We start from the raw sequence: 17,084 nt of genomic DNA, 5'->3' as shown, positions 1-17,084 counted from the left end.
TATGTGCCGCCAGTACACACATAATGAATCAGATTACAACATTTTTTATGAGAAAAGATGAAAAAAAAATTCCATTTTTATGGTCAGAGAAACCCAGACTGTTAGACCCGGCCCATTTCTCATTAATAAAACAGAAAATCTTTTGCCTTCTCATCTGAGCTCTTCAAATTAATCCAAGGTCTGATTGTCCCAAAGCATTACTAATTATATAGCAACATCATCTGTATCACAGAATTGGAAATGACATACATAGCTAACGGCAGAGTGACAGTTAAATAAACTATGACATCCACAACTGATGGACTCTTCTGCAACCCTTGACAATGGTGTCTACAATATAATCTGAAGTTAAAGGTTAGACATAAAATTACATATGCAACATGACTGCTGTCATGCAAAATATATGAAATAGAAAGAAATACTACTAAATATTAATAGTGTCGGTTTATGTTAAGACGGTGAAGATTTTCTTCCTACTTCTCTGAATTTTTCGGCTTTTTCTCTAACGACCTTTAATATTTTACTTTCATGGAGAAAATCAACATCCATAAATCATTGAATTGTTAATTGAAAACATCTTGTTATTTTCTGCTTTAAAACTTGATACTGGGTATTTTTACCTAAAAGAGCTGAATCAATACTGGGTGTTTTCACCTAAAAGAGCTGTATTGAGATATACAGAGAAAACCCTACAGTGGAGCTAACAGAAAGCAGTGATGGAAACACACAGAATTCTCTAATCTAGCAACTGCCTGTGTAATAGTAATAATCACTGACATTCCCTGAGCTCTTACTATGTGCCAGGCAATTTCCATACATTTTAAAACTGTATCTTTGTAAAAGCTGTAGGAGATAGGTATAACTGTTACTCCCATTTTATAGATGAAAATGAGTGGTTAATTCATTTGCCAGTAAGTGGAGGAGTCACAGAGTCTGATTCCAGCAGTCTGTCTCCATGGTCTGCCAGTTTCTCACTATGCTCTACTGCTCCCCGCAGCATAAAAGGGGAGGCTTTAGTGGAAAAGAGCACATTCCTAAGCCATCCTTCCTTTCATGCAAAGATTCCTGTGTTGGACAAAGGCATAGCCTCCATGTCCATCAGAAAAGGAGATTCTGATTAAGTAAGTCCTCAGATGACTCCTACCCATCAGTGGAGGTGATCACTAGTAACCACTTATTCACCATGTTATATCAAGGCTCTAATCAGAGTGTGGTCCATATGTTGCCATCTTTACACATAAATCTATTGCTTTAGGTGCTACAAGCTCATCATGGCCAACCTTTGCAGACACAGGCCAACCTGAGAACAAAGGTTGCGCTCTACTTGCCAGCACCATTATAGGCACTCTTTCTTCATGTGCTCGTAGAAAGCAGCTTCATTCTGCAAATGCTGGTGGATTCAATATGCTCAGCTGACACCATCAGGGCATACGAGTGCTTTGAGGCCCTCTGTTGAACAGTCTCATTTTCTCTGCACAGAAACCTACTAGTGTAACATTTCCATGAGTGGTGGGAGGGGGAGAGGCTTCACTACAAGAGAATTCCAGAACAGAATAGGATACGTGGAGAGAGTCTAGTCCTTTTGGAGTCAAGTAGAGTCAAGGGTGTCACTAAAATGAAGCAAGCCCCCCTTCTGATACTCCAGAGAATCATGAATGGGGCAGTGGGGAACCACAGGAACAGATTCCGTGAAATCAGCCATGCAAGATTAATCTGAAGATAATGACACTGGCTTAAAGGAAATCCATTAAAAATGAAACTTAAAACTCAAAACAAATGTGCCAATGGGCAAAATTTAATGAGCAAAAGGAAATTAATAAACAGAGACAAGTCTTATAAATAAGGCAAAAAAATCATTAGGGCAAATGCTTGAGGAGGATGCTACAGGGTTATGAGTCCACCTCATTGTGCTGTCTCTTTGTCCTGGCCCCCGAGGGACAGGTAGCTCTCTTTAATGCCCATTCACTTACTTTCTCTGGATCCGGACCACAGGATCAGCAAGCAGGTCGGTGACATCAAGCTTTCTCCCCTTCTCAATGACATCTCGATGCTTGCGAACAAACAGCCACCCGATATGGGAGAAGAAGAAGCCCCGGCGGGCGTTGTGGGGGTCAGCATCCGTCTCTGAGTACTTGTGGTGGACTCGGTGGTCCCTGGACCACTCGAAGATGTCATTCTGGAGAGAGAATGAGAGCCTGAGTGAAGAGATAACCACCCCACCGGGAGTCCTCCTGGGAAGCTTCCCAGCCTCCCCTCCCCCACCTGCCCTTACTGCTGGTTTCACATTCCTCCTGTCTTCAACCCACAGTCCCTCAACCTCAAGTTAAATCCCCTGTGGTCTGGAGTGGTTTTCATCAGAATAAGAGTAAATCTTCACTTAACAGGATCTCAGCTTGTGTGTGGGACTTGCCCACTACAGGAAGTTCAGGCTTGTTGGGTGAGCTAGTGCAGAGACCTAAAGGAAAGCTCTGGTGGGGGCGACTGAAGTCTTCTAGATCATTTGTGTCAAGAAAAGTGAGATCTTTTTTACAGCTGCACAGTATTCCCTGGTGTAAATATACCACATTTTCTTTATCCAGTCTATAGCTCATGGACATTTAGGATGGTTCCACGCTGCTATTGTGAATAATGCTGCAGTGAACATAAGTGTGCCTGTGTCTTTATAATAAAATGATTTCTATTCATTTGGGCACATACCCAGTAATGGGATTGCTGGGTTGAATGGTAGTTCTATAAAGGTCATGTCCTTTGCAGGGACATGGATGGAGCTGTGGGTCATTATCCTTAGCAAACTAACACAGGAACAGAAACCCAAATACTGCCATTCTCACAAGTGGGAGCTAAATGATGAGAACACATGGACACATGGAGGGGAACAAAACACACTGCGACCTATCGAGAGTGAAGGGTGTGCACAGAAACCTATTAGTGTAACGTTTCCATGAGTGGTGGGAGGGGGAGAGGCTTTACTACAAGAGAATTCCAGAACAGAGTAGGATACCTGCAGAGGGTTCAGTCCTTGTGGAGTCAAGTAGAGTCAAGCGTGTCACTAAAATGAAGCAAGTCTCCCTTCTGCTACTCCAGATAATAAAAATAGCTAATGGGTACTAGGCATAACACTTGGGTGATGAAATAATCTGTACAACATACCCCCATGACACATGTTTACCTATGTAACAAACCTGAACATGTACCCCTGAAGTTAAAGGTTAAAAAAAAAAAAGGGAGAGATCTTCTTAGGATGAAATCTTGGTTGTCAGAAGAGAGGGGCAGTCCTGAGTAAGAAGGATGCTGGTTCTTGGCCCCGATCTGTCTCCCTCCCCACTCTGATGTTCTTCATGTCTGACTCACAGAGAGCAGGAAGCCAGTAGATAAAAAAACCAAATAGCTATTTCCTCAAATCTCTGCAAAATACCAAGGCACAAATGGCATCATTTTAGGACTGCTCTAACAGAGTGTAACTGAAACGGAGCGAGGACAACTTTGGCTCCTTGGGAACCTGGTATATTGGCAATCTACCAAGTGGACAGGCAGCAGTGGCTGAGGGTCAGGGTAGCACTCACTGGAGCCCCAAGACAGACTCTGGTGACCCTAGAAGGACAGGCAGCAGAGTCTAGCAGAGGCCACCAAGTCCGCAGAGCTGAAGTGGGGCTCAGTGCACGTAGGGAGCACATCCTATTGGACCTCTCGTAATGGGAGACATGGGAGGCTGTCAGGGGGCTGAGCTATCGAAGTCAAGTAGAGGGGACAATTCTTGTGAGGGGCGAGAATTGATGGCATCTAGGCTATTACAATTAATGAGACCTTAGCTATAGCAGTGGGTCACTGAGATCTACAGACATTCAATTTACACTAATATTTTTTTTTAATCTGATGATGCTTTCAAAACTCTGAGAAGATGAATTAGATTGGGAAGTAGTGCTTTTGGTAGGAAAATTAATCTGAAAATAAAAATAAATTTAAATATTATATTACATTAGCCTTTTTATGACAATAGTAACAGCGTTTTATGCCATAATATCCAATAATTGGTAATGTTCTCAGGAGTCCATCTTTTCATAGAGATTAGCTTCATCCTTCTGATGAGAAGTGAAGAAAACGATTTGTTTTGTTTTTGTTTTTATCTGTTTTTTGAGACAGTCTTGCTCTATTGCCCAGGCTAGAATGCAGTGGTGCAATCACATAGCTCACTGTAGCCTTGACCTTCTGGGTTGAAGTGATCCTCCCACCTCAGCCTCCCAAGTAGCTGGGACTAGAGGTGTGCACCACCATGCCCAGCTAGTTTTTAAAAACATTTTTTTTTCAGACATGGGGTCTCACTCTATCGCCCTGTTGCCCAGGCTGATCTCAACCCCTGGCCCTGAAAAGGGAAGGAATTGTTTCGTTTTCAGAATTCCAACAGTTCTTTTAATGCAAAGAGGATTCATTGAGGTTTTGGTTTCTTTGGCTTACCCACTGCCGCTGGAAGGTTACTCAAACTTGTTCATCCCAGGCTGGAGTGCAGTGGCGCAATCTCCGCTCACTGCAACCTCCACCTTGTGGGTTCATGCAATTCTCCTGCCTCAGCCTGCCGAATAGCTGGGATTATAGGCGTGTCTCACCACGCCCAGCTGTATTTTTAGTAGAGAGGGGGTTTCATCATGTTGGCCAGGCTGGTCGAGAAATTTTTTAAATCCACATAACCTTTGGGTATTGGAACAGAGAGAGAGGAAGTAGAAAGTCCTGACAAGTAGATGTTCAGCTTTGAATATGAAGAGAGAAAACAGCACCCTGGAAGTTTATGTATGTCAAAAATTATAGCCTAGCTTACCATAATATGAAAGAGGTCTTTAGATTTTACCAGTATTTTTAAACATGGTGGTTGAAAAGAGTGAAAGCATTTTATTTTTTAGAATCACAGAATTTGGAGCTGTGGAAGAATTTCAAATGTCAATCAAGACTACTGTGGTTTAAGAAATAATTTCTTCCTTTTGCATTAGTTTATTGCTTTTATTGCAGTGCCCATCTGAACATGACATAGAAAGAACACTCTGTCCCCCATTCACAGATGGCAAAATTGAAGCTTAGAGGACATTTCTGTGAGTTCATCTAACAAATCAAAACAATAATAGAACAAAGATGGCACTTTCTTGGTTCTCAGTTCAAATTCCTGTCAACAAGATATTTCCCTTATTCTCCAAATGTTGTGGGGAGGGGTCTTTTATAGGAAACTTTTGTTCTTTTTGTTAAAAGGTTCTATTGGCTTGATATGGTTTGGCACTGTGCCCCCACCCAAATCTCATCTCTAATTATAATCCCCACGTGTTGAGGGAGGGACCTGGTGGGAGGTGATTGGATCATGGGGTCAGTTTCCTCCATGCTGTTCTCGTGATAGTGAGCTCTCATGAGATCTGACGGTTTAAAAATGTGTAGCAGTTTCCTCTTCACTCTCTCTCTCTCTCTCGTGCTCCACCATGGTAAGACACACCTTCTTCTCCTTCACCTTCCACCATGATTGGAAGTTTCCTGAGCCCTCCCCAGCCACGCAAAACTGTGAGTCAATTAAACCTCTTTTCTTTATAAATTATCCAGTCTCAGGTAGATGTTTATAGCAGCGTGATAATGAATAATATACATGGCTGTTTAATTCAATGCCATGCAATCTTGTAGAAACTCTAAGTGAAGAGTTTCAAATAGCTAGAAACATTATTCTCACAAAATTAATCATAATGCAACAACAAAAACACCCATGATGATGAAGACAAGTTGAAACAGAGATATTTATTTCATTCCTTTCACCTGGATACCTTTCCACCAGAAGCCACTTGACTACAACAGTGGAATGAAGCAAGAATTTTGGCCACATTCCAAATAATCACACAATAAATCCAAAAATACTTTAAGATGTATTTTTGAATGCCCTGTTATTGTTTTGTTTTCAATTGTAAAGCAGAGTCCAGTGAAAAAGTGACTCAAAGAATAAGTTATATTTTCTAGCTCTTGGGAACTCAGCAATAAATAAATAAATTTTAAAAAAAGAAATTAAAGAACAAGATGTGAGTCAACAACACAGCAGAAAGGGAACAAGATTTATATGCTCACCCAATCACCTGTCTTCCCTACTTTCCTGCACTTTTGTCTGCTCTGGAATGAGTGGGAGTGGGTGGGTGGATAGGGGAAAGAACCTACCTGTGAATAGCATTTGTGTTGAAAAGGTGTGGGTACCTAGAGCTCATTTTGGTACAGTCAGTATGTGCTTTAGCAACAAGCAGAGGGAAAGCTGAGGATTAATGAGGAGGGAGAGATGGGCCAACCATCTCAACCTCAGGAAGCAGGGAGTGAATGGAGATCAACTTTACTTGAAGCTGTACCCCCAGTGGTATCCTGATAATCTCTCTTCCTCTTAGTGTGTGCGTGGTGCTGGGTGCTGATAGCTTTGTCTAAAACTATGTGTGCCACTCCATCATCTTTGCTTCATAGGAAACAAAAACAACATTGAGGCATACAGAGATGACAAATGCCCATCATGAACTGACTGTCAAGTCTGGGTAATCCGTCCCATGTACATATTCTGATAGATATGATGTTGAAGTCAGCAGTAATTCCTGAAGCCTAAATACTTACACATTCAAACAAATCAATTAACAAATTACTGTATTAAATTTGCAACTTAGAGTTTACATTTAATCGTAGGTTCCAATAGATCACAGTCTTACTCTGCAATCCATCAGAAGTGCACTCTCACCATATGTTTATTGATTATTCCTGATCAAAAATTGGAGCATCACAGGGGGCCACATTAGTTCTAAGAACGTTGGGCATAAATGAGGCACAGGTAGGTGGGAGAGCGAGAAGGGAGTAGAAACAGAACAAATCCAGAGTGTATGTGGTAGGCCTCATTATCGGAGACGCCACACCATAGTCCTACTATGCAACAGAAATATAATGCAAGTCACGTAATATAACTAAAATATTCTTAGTAGCCACATTTAAAAAGTGAAATGACCTTTGATTGAACTTGGGTCACAGAAAAAATAAATAAAATAAAAAGTGAAAAGAAGCTGGGCACAGTGGCGCACTCCTGTAATCCCAGAACTTTGAGAGGCTGAGGTGGGTGGATTACCTGAGGTCAGGAATTCGAGACCAGTCTGGCCAACATAGTGAAACCCCATCTCTATTAAAAATACAAAAATAGGCCAGGCGTGGTGGTGTGTACTTGTAATACAAGCTACTTGGGAGGCTGAGGCACGAGAATCACTTGAACCTGGGAGGCGGAGGTTGCAGTGAACTGAGATTGCACCACTGCACTCTAGCCTGGGTGACAGGGTGAGACTCTGTCTCAAAAACAAACAAACAAATAAACAAATAACTAAATAAAAACCAACAAAAAAAAAGTGAAAACAAGTAAAATTAATTTTAATAATATATTTTACTTAACATACCCAAATAGTATGATTTCAACATATAACCAGTATAAAAACTATTGAGATGCTGTACATTATTTTTTTATACCAAATCTTAGAAATTTGCTGGTACCAAGTCTCCAAGTCTGAGAAATTTTTCACTTGTAGCACACCTCAATGGGCTAGCCACATTTCAAGTACTCAGTAGCCACATGCAGCTAGTGACTACCCCACTGAGCGGTGCAAGTCTAACTCATGGCTTGCACACTTTTTTTTTTTCTTTTTTGAGATAGGCTCTCTCTCTGTTACCCAGACTGGAGTGCAGTGGCACGATCATGGCTCACTGCAGCCTCAACCACCTGGGCTCAAGCGATTCTCTCACCTCAGCCTCCCAATAGCTGGGACCACAGGTACATGTCACTGTGCCCAGCTAATTTTTTTATTATTTGTAGAGATGGGGTCTCAGTATGTTATCCAGGCTGGTCTCAAACTTCTGGGCTCAAGGGATCCTCCTGCTTCAGCCTCCCAAAGTCCTGGGATTCAGGCGTGAGCCACCACACCCAGCCACTTGTACAGTTTTTGATGTGTGCATTATACTTCAAATTTAAAAGTTTGAAGAATTAAGAATTCAATGCTGCCTACTGGTGAGAATGTAAAGTGGGCAGAAAGTTTGTGAAGGGCAAATGGGCACTACATATCAAAACCCTAAAATTGAGCATATCTTTTAATCTAACAATTCATTTTCCGGAATTTATCTTAAAGAAATCATGGTTGTGTGCAGAGATTTAACCACAAGGATGCTAACCGCAATCAAAACTCGGAAAGACCCTGCATTTCCCCGTAACAAGACTTGATTAACTATCTTACAATAAACAAATTAATTAAATACTACTTGTATGTGTGTACACATTCAAGAAAAGTTTATATATACATGCATGTACAGTTTCCAGAAAGAAATAGTAAGAAAAAATGTCTTAGAGTTACCTCCTGGGAGTCAAATTGGGAGGTAGGAATGAGGAGAAATACTTTTATGCTTGATTGTATACTCTGAAATTATTAAAAAGAATTCTATTAGTTTTGTATTTAAAAACTAACAACAAAAAAAAGAAAGGCTATTGTATGTAGTATTGACCTAGAAAGATGAAGGGAAAAGCAGTTAAAAAAAAAGTACTTCTTGGCTGGGCACAGTGGCTCAGGCCTGTAATCCTAGCATTTTGGGAGGCCAAGGCAGGAGGATCACTTGAGATCTGGAGTTCAAGACCAGCCTGGCCAATATGGTGAAACCCAGTTTCTATTAAAATATAAAAATTAGCCAGGCGTGGTGGTGGGCACCTGTAATCCCAGCTACTCAGGTGGCTGAAGCAGGAGAATCGCTTGAACCCAGGAGGCAGAAGTTGCAGTGAGCTGATATTGCATCACTGCACTCCACCCTGGGCAACAGAGTGAGATCTTGTTGCAAAAAAAAAGAAAGGTACTTCTCAAAACAATATGAATCCATTTTTAATAACAATGTATGTTTGAGCATGGGAAAAACAAAGGAAATATCTTAGCCAACCTGTTTGCAGTGGTTTTCTCTGGAAAGTGGGACTGTGGGTGACTTTTTTATTTTGTCTGTGTTTTATAAATTTTTGTAATAAATGGATTATTCTTTTGTAACACAGGGGAAACGTGATATTTTTTTAAAACATTTCTTTTTTTTTTAATTGCATTTTAGGTTTGGGGGTACATGTGAAGAACGTGCAAGATTGTTGCATAGGTACACACATGGCAGTGTGATTTGCTGCCTTCCTCCCCTTCACCTATATCTGGCATTTCTCCCCATGACATCTCTCCCCAACTCCCCACCCCTCACTGTCCCTCCCCTATTTCCCCCCAATGGATATATAAAACATTTCTATATTCCTGAGTGAAAACAACCCAGCTTCTGCCAGCAGCGTTTCCTTAGGAAAAACTCGAAGCAGTAAGATTCATCTGGCAATCCAGTCAGTTAATACACCTTTATGTCACCCTTCTTCTATCTTTTCTCATCAGCAACTAATCAACCAATCACACCTCGAGTGATGTGGCAGTGCCCTTGCTTGAACCCATTGTGTCTTGTGCCTCCATTAGTTCACTATCCATCATCGATAATGTCCCTGAATGGGGTCCCCACTGAGACTGCAGAGACTGGAACTGATCATGAGGTGATTTTTCTCCACATGTGCAGCCCCTGAGCGTTATCTGGGACTTGAGCAAAGGTCATCAATCTCAAGAGCTCCACCGAAGTGAGGTATGAAGCAACCTGCTCCTTCAGAAATACTCCCCAGCTTCCTTTTATGCTCAAAATAAATTCTTGAATCTAGTCATCTAAATGGCAATAGAGGACACTGTCTTTGAAGGCTCACATAATTTCTACTGGTTAGCAAGATGAAAGCTAAATGTAAACAGCATTTAACTTGTCCCATTCAACAGATCTGAAATCAGAATCATTGACTGGTTTTCCCCTAGCCTACCTGGAAACAGATGCTTGCTCCCAATCAGACACCCAGATGGTTTTTCTGTACCTTAATTCAATTTGTGGCTGCTTAAAGTTCCAGAACAAAAGACTTCCCAGGCAGTCTCAAAACAGCCAAAGGGAATTCCACTGTATTCATAACACATCTTTGTTTCTAGTCGGTAGTGAAAAAGAAAGCAGAACCAACATGTCAACACGTCAGCTTGAACAGGCAGGTTTTAGAGTAGAAAATATGTGTGTGCATGCATGTGTGCACATGTGCGTGTGTGTCTGAATGGCATCGTTTCTGGGAAAGGAGCTGTTCTATCAAGAGGGTCAAATAGAAAAAGACACTGGTGCCTCCACTCCTTGGAAACTGTAAGGCTCATTAGAAATAGACTTTATCTCTGTCTCTGGGGTCTAAACTTAATCTCCTCCAGTTCAGACGCCAATTCAAACAGTGAAAAACATTCGGTGCTTTCCCCATTGTTGATACTGGGTCAGTAGTTATTTCTCTCCAGATAATAGGCTAATCTGTAAGAATGGCCCAGAAAGTCCCCAAAGTGGCCTGGCAGCAGTCAACACCACCTGGCAAATTGTGGCTTGGGGAGGACAAGTTGCTACCTGCTGCCTAGCCTTCATACGGCACTTGATCTACGTAGGTCTTAGAAGCTAGGTAAGCGTTGACAAGCCAACCTTATTAGTTTAAAAAGTGCTGATAAAACTTAAAGTTTGCAAAAAAGGAAAGGGATGTTCATATTTTCTTCTATTACTCTTTTGTTTAAATCTCTTAACAATGAGAATGTATTACAATAAGATTTTCACTTCTAAAAAACCACATATATAATATACACTTTTAAAGTGGTATAGACAGTCATCTTGGTCATTAAGTTGGTCTTCTGAAAATCTTTTCAATTTGAGTTTTGGAGGGTTTCTGGTCAGTGATGTGACCATTATTCTAGTCTTTAGAGAGGAAAAAGCAAGGGAATAAAGCAAATGAGCAGTACTCTAAGAGCTGGGGGATCTAGGTGAAGGCTATACACAAGCTCATGAATTTTTGCAACTTATCTCTTAGTTTCAAAATAAAAGATCTGAAAAAATTATTTCAAAATAAAAGTTAAAGCTAAGAACAAAAATTTCATGGGCACTCTTCTTTACAATCCCAGCTTTCCCCCTTCCACTCCATTTCTACTCTACCACCCTTGTTCAGGCTTTTATCAATTTACTCGGATTCTGTAATAACCTTCTAACTGCCTCCCACTTATAGTAATTTTCCTCTCCACAATACATTTGGCATACTGTTAACATCCTCCTTCCATTCATACTCCCCAAATATCTATCATTCTTTTGCTTATTACTTGACAATCTCCACATATCGCTTTTCTTATAAAATCTAAACTTCCCCTCTTTTTGAAAATCATACAGGTTTCTTCAGCTGGACTCGTTCTTATCTTCCCCACATTTTATCCTTTAATTTGACTAATATTTACTGACCAGTACACACCAGAAGATAAAGAACAAACAGGACAATTGAGGAGTTTATATTTTACAGAGGCGGCAAACACTAAACATAAAGTAAATCAAGTCAACGTAAGTGAAATAATTTTAGACTGAGATTAGAGCTGTGAAGCCAATAAAGGAGCTGAACAAAGGAGGGCCTTAATATAGGCAAAGAATTCTTTTTTTTTTTAAGATGGAGTCTCTTGTCACCCAGGCTGGAGGGCAGTGACACGATCTCGGCTAATATATTGCAACCTCCTGGGTTCAAGCAATTCTCCTGCCTCAACCTCGTGAGTAGCTGGGATTACAGGCACCTGCCACCACACCTAGCTAATTTTTGTATTTTTAGGAGAGATGAGGTTTCACCATGTTTGCCAGGCTGGTCTCAAACTCCTGACCTCAGGTGAACCACGTGCCGTGGCCTCCCAAAGTGCTGGGATTAGAGGCATGGGTTGTTGCGTCTGGCCGGCAAGGCCATTTTTAACTGGGTCATCTTCAGGTTGAGAGGAGTTGGAGGTGGAAGTGCAGGAGGGAGAGGGCAACTGTCTCAGGTAGAGGGAGGGACTTGAAACAATCTAAGAACTAAGAGAAAGTCACTGTGTAGGTGGCATGGTATTAGGACAAGCCTGGTCTGAGATGAGGTCTAAGACACATTAGGCACAATAAAGAATATAGCTGGTCTTTGTACCTGGTTCTTGGCACAGAGCTTTAGAAACCCTTGGAATTTCCTGAGTGATAGAAAATTCCACTACTCTTACACTAAAGAAGCGACTCTCATGGACCCCTAGATAGCCTCAAGATGGGAGCAGATCACCAGAAAGACCAGCCATGTGATTAGAGAGGTGGGCGTCAGCTGTGTTCCAGATGGAAGCAAAGACCTTCTGGTGCCGCTGCACCAGCTGGTTTCCTGCGGGAAAGCTGGGGCCATGGTCTTCGGAGGGGTGGTCCTGTGGATCCCATCGTGCATGCACATCCAGAGGACTCGGGATGCCGATGGCTTCTCTATCTGTGTGTGTCTGGTGCTACTGGTGGCTAAAGTTTTCTGGACACTCTTTGGGTTTAGAAGGCGTTTTGAGTCACCTCCCTCTCTTGTAGCAGAGCATAATCATGACGTTGTCCGTGTTGCTGATGGTGAAACTCTGCACTGAGATCCACACGGCAAAGGAGCTGAGCATAAATCCTTGGATCTTCACCACTCCTGGCACTGGAGCAGTTTCCTGGACCAAGTGGAGTGTGTCCTGGCCTTCACCAGCATTGCAGGCTAGATCAGGACCCATCCATCAACTGGGCCCTGTTTTTGGAGACTCTGGGCTTCCTGGCTGTGCTGACCGAGGCCATGATGGACATGCCACAGCTTTACTGCAACCATTGCCACAGGTCCTCAGAGGACATGAGCATCCAGAGCACTCATGAGGACAAGGGCAATGCCCTCAGGACCACCTGCTTCCTGCAGAGTGCTACCCATGCAGCTCTTGGTCTGCCTGCTGCAGGTGCTGGTGGTCCTGGCCATACTGGGGTGGGGGTACCCTTCACCCACCACCCTGAGAAGCCAACACCTCATGCAGCACACCCCTCCAGGGCCAAGGCCTTTCTGAGCTACCCAGGGAGGAAAAATATGTGTGCGAGCCGCTGGCGCCTGTTATCCCCACATGGGGAACAGGCATCGCAGCCTCTGAGTGGAGAGCCGGTGTCCCATGGCAGGCTCTCCATCAGTGGCTGCATGGGTCTCTCAGGGCAGCCAGGCTGACGCTTGGCTCACCACTGCTGGGGGCGGGGGCACAGTGGATTTCACACCCAAGGGCTGGGTGTCGGATGTTTTTAAGGTTATGGAAAAGGCAAGTGTCTTTTCCCACTTCCTCTCAAAAACCACCCAGCCTGAACCTGAGATGTGTTCATAAACACATCAGAAGGAAAAGTTCAATCCACTGAGGAACAGCAGCCTTCAGGAACCTTCTCCAAACTTGTTCAAGTCCTGGCCCCAGCCTCTCAGATCTGCCTCAGCCCACAAGCCGGCTTCCCTGGGGAGTGGCTGCAACTGGGGATACGGAAGATCTACGCACAGGGGGAGCCCAGGCAAGCCTTGAGGCTGGGGCTGGGGCTGGGGAAGTGAGGAGACAAGGTATGAGGAGACGCTGCAAGTCCTGAGAGAAGAGACTCTGGACTCGGTGTGACCCTCACCGGACACTGTGGTTGGATGGGGGTGGCCTGTGCTGCCCAGTGGGGTGGGCACAGAGGGCAGGGCTGGGTTTGCTCTGCTCCCAGTTGTAGGGATGCAGTGGCACCTGTGCTCTGGGTTTTCTGGCCAGAGTTGGCATCTCAAGGGTCTGCAGAATGGGTGCCTCCTGATACTTGGCTTTGGTGCCCTTAACCTTGCCCAGCAGTGGGGTCTGTCTGAATGCCTAGCTTCTATGCTAACCGCTTCCTGGGAGATGCTGGTATGACATCCCTCTTTGGGTATCTCTATTTCTCTAATTACCCCTCACCAATCTTTAAGCCAATCCCTTCAGTTCTACCACTAAATTATATCTTGAATCTGCACACTTCCTATTTCTACCACCTTCTAGTTCAAGATCAATTTTTCTACTAGGCTATTGCAAAAGCCTCCTGAACTGGTCTTCCTGATACAATGCTTGCCTCTCTCTGTATTGTAGCCAGAGAGAGCTTATTGGAAATTAAACTACTCACCAGTAAAATAAATAAATAAATGTTTCAGTGGCTTAGCATTTTATTTGGAATGAAACCCGGCCTCATTAGGTTCTATGGGGCCCTGCATTGGAACATCCCAGGGGTGAGAGGCAAACCCATATCTGAGCCTGGCTGGGCACTGGCCCGAGCAAGAGCAAACTCAGGGGTGTTCCAGCCAGAGCCTCTGGTTCTCTTCGAGTGCTAGGGGTCCCCAGACAGACATGGAAGTCCTCCTGGGCGTCAGAAGGCTGAAGGCAGAGGCTGTATAGACGCAGCCCTGCCACCTCCCTGAGGAGGGCTCCATTTGGGGAGAGCCCTTTACTCTGGCTATTGCACACACTGGCCGGACGCAGCTTTGATGTCCGTCGTCCAGGACACAGAGGAAGACTCCAGTCACAAGAGCGGATGCAGAGGGCAGGGTGTGTGGCACCCTATGCAGGGTCTGAATGCTGGGATGGCCTGTCTCACACTCTGCTACTGCTGTCCTGGGTTCTCGGGACCGAGGCAACCTCCAGAGCATGGGCAGCAGCCTAGCCGCAGGCGCTCTGCCACCGTCCTCGGTCCACTGTCCACCCAGGCATGCTGGACTCCATAGTTCTGAGTCTGCTGCCTCTGGCTGTGGTGGGAACCACTGGTCACCCCAAATACCCCCCTCCAACCTTTTCAGTTTAACACAAGCCCACACCGTGCTTGGCAGCCAGCCCTGTGCTGACGCCAGGCCCCAGAGTTCCCAGATGCTTCCCCACAGCTCCCGCAGGCATCGTCTTCCCTTCTGCTGGGTGGCGGAGCCACTTCCTGTGCAGATGTTGATGCTGTCGGTGCCAAAGCTCTATGACTTTTGCATTATTTGCTGTGGCCAGTGGGAAAATGTTCAAAGCTGTTTCCACCTCCTAAGTTTTCCTCAGGAAAACTCTTGAGTGAGTGAAGATCTTGTTCTTAGTCCTTTGGCCTGTAAGAGGCTTTGAAAATTTTATTTTATTTTTTTAAATGAAAGAAGATATCTGTGGTTGTAAATGCCTCTAAATTAAAATGTCACCAATTGCATGCACAGTGACTGATGAATGTTTGTACCCCCACCATGTGGCAACTTTGAATCAATAACTCTGCAGATCCAGAAAAAAATAATCATAAGAAGAGAAAATATATTTACTACTGAGTGGAAGTGGATCATCATAAAGGTCTTCATCCTCATCCTCTTGACACTGAGTAGGCTGAGGAGGAGGAGGGGTTGGTCTTGCTGTCTCTGAGGTGGCAGAGGCAGAAGAAAATCCATGCACAGAAGTGAAGCTGCATACTTCAAACACATTCTGTTCAAGGGTTAACTGTAATTGTTAAGTACAGCACTTTCTTGGGTTCCGCGTGTTATTCTACTGAAATACCAAACCTAGGGAGATTGTGGAAACCCCCAAACTTATCACTGGTCATTTGGAAGTACAGGTAGCCTGGGGACCCCACTGCTGTTCTGCAGTCCTTGTAGCAGGTGTCTGAAGTAGAGGCAGCCATGTGGAGCACTCAAGTAAAAGATCCCCTTTAACTTGTGGGATCCGATGTTAACCCGGGGTGGTTAGTGTCAGAATTATACTGAAGTACACCAGCTTGGGGTGATCACAGAAAACTGCTGTGCAAGGCCCTGATTGTGGCAGGGCCCTGTAGAACATAATAACGAGGTTGGATTTCATTCCAAATACAATGCTAAGCCACTGAAATATTTATTTATTTTATAGGAGAGCAGTTTAATTTCCAATAAGCTCTCTCTGGCTACAATATAGAGAGGGGCAAGCATTGAATCAGGAAGACCAGTTCAAGAGGCTTTTGCAGTAGCCTAGGAAACAAATTGATCTTGAACTAGAGGGCAGTAAAAATGGGAAGTGTAGATTCAAGATATAATTTAGTAGTAGAACTGAAGGGATTGGCTTAAAAATTGGTGAGGGACAATTAGGGAAACAGAGAAATCATGGATGACACCCAGACTTCTGGTGGGAAAGCTAGGAGAAGTACAGTTTTTGGGGAGAAGGTAGAGTTACAACTTTGATTTGGAGCACACTGAGTTTGAGAAGCCTAACAGACATCCAATGAGAGATGTCACATGGGTAGTCATATTTGTAATGCACTATACCCTATCAGTTTACTTCTTCAATCAGGATGATTTTCTAACTATGCTGCGATCTCATACAGTATGTTCTGATCATTCCTCTCTCCCTACCTTTGCTCAGTTGTTTTCCCTGCCCTCCTCTTCTTTGCCTAAACAAATCCTTTTCATGTCCAGCTCAAAACTCCCCTTCTGCAGTAGGCTTTCTCCAACGATCCTAGCCCATATTCAAATTTCTGCAGCCCTAAGAGTTGGTGTGATGCTTCTGAGCAATTTAATTCCACATTGTCTTTTTATAAGAGTCTTTATTGGACAAAGTCTAGCCAGCTCTATCAAATTGTAAGCTCCTCATTCAAGGGCCACTTTTTACACATATGCACTTTTAAATGTAATGGTGATTAAACAGCAGATTTACACGAAAAGCTATGAAAGATTCAAATTGAAGAAGGTAAAAATAATCAAATGTTTCTGCCTTCTAAAAGAGCTTTTAAAAGCAAAGCTAGAAATGTCCATTTGGTGACTGAAACTCAATAAATACTATCATTAATTAAAATTGCCGATTCAATAACTCCTGTAGATATCGTATCTTTGGGGCTTGATAAGGCTCTGAGGCAACATTCCTAAGATAATCCTGTGACAAGAGCACTGGGTGGCATTAATAGGAATTGGAACAGGACGATTTAAAAGCCTGAACTTTGATAAACAAGGACCAATGATGAAAAACAGTTCAGTAGCTAATGAAGGGGTGGGGAATAGGCCACTAACAGAAGGCCCCACCGTGTCTGTTAGATCTGTTTCATTTAGGATCTTCATTAATGACTGGGAACAAGGCTTATACATTTTGTTAATAATATTTCTGATTGGTACTAAATTAGGCGGTGCTGCAGACATCACTGAGGACAGAGGAATAACACAGATGGATCTAAAGAGGTTAGAAATAGGAATAGAAATTATC

At 43.3% G+C, this 17,084-nt stretch overlaps 1 protein-coding gene across 1 annotated transcript in view; it reads right to left on the bottom strand.

The window, feature by feature from the left end:
- SCD5 (stearoyl-CoA desaturase 5) overlaps positions 1-17,084 on the bottom strand; it is a 171,579-nt gene that overhangs the window by 51,565 nt on the left and 102,930 nt on the right. The window contains exon 3 of the mRNA XM_032239780.1: positions 1,971-2,176. Within this exon, the coding sequence (XP_032095671.1) occupies positions 1,971-2,176 (206 nt within the window). The remainder of the gene's footprint in view (positions 1-1,970; positions 2,177-17,084) is intronic.

The sequence above is a fragment of the Sapajus apella genome, unplaced genomic scaffold (assembly GCF_009761245.1).
Source record: "Sapajus apella isolate SASKATOON/1434 unplaced genomic scaffold, GSC_monkey_1.0 scaffold45, whole genome shotgun sequence".
NCBI classification, from domain to species: Eukaryota; Metazoa; Chordata; class Mammalia; order Primates; family Cebidae; genus Sapajus; species Sapajus apella.
The sequence above is the reverse complement of the archived record's forward strand: the minus strand, read 5'-3'. Positions and strand labels throughout refer to the sequence as shown.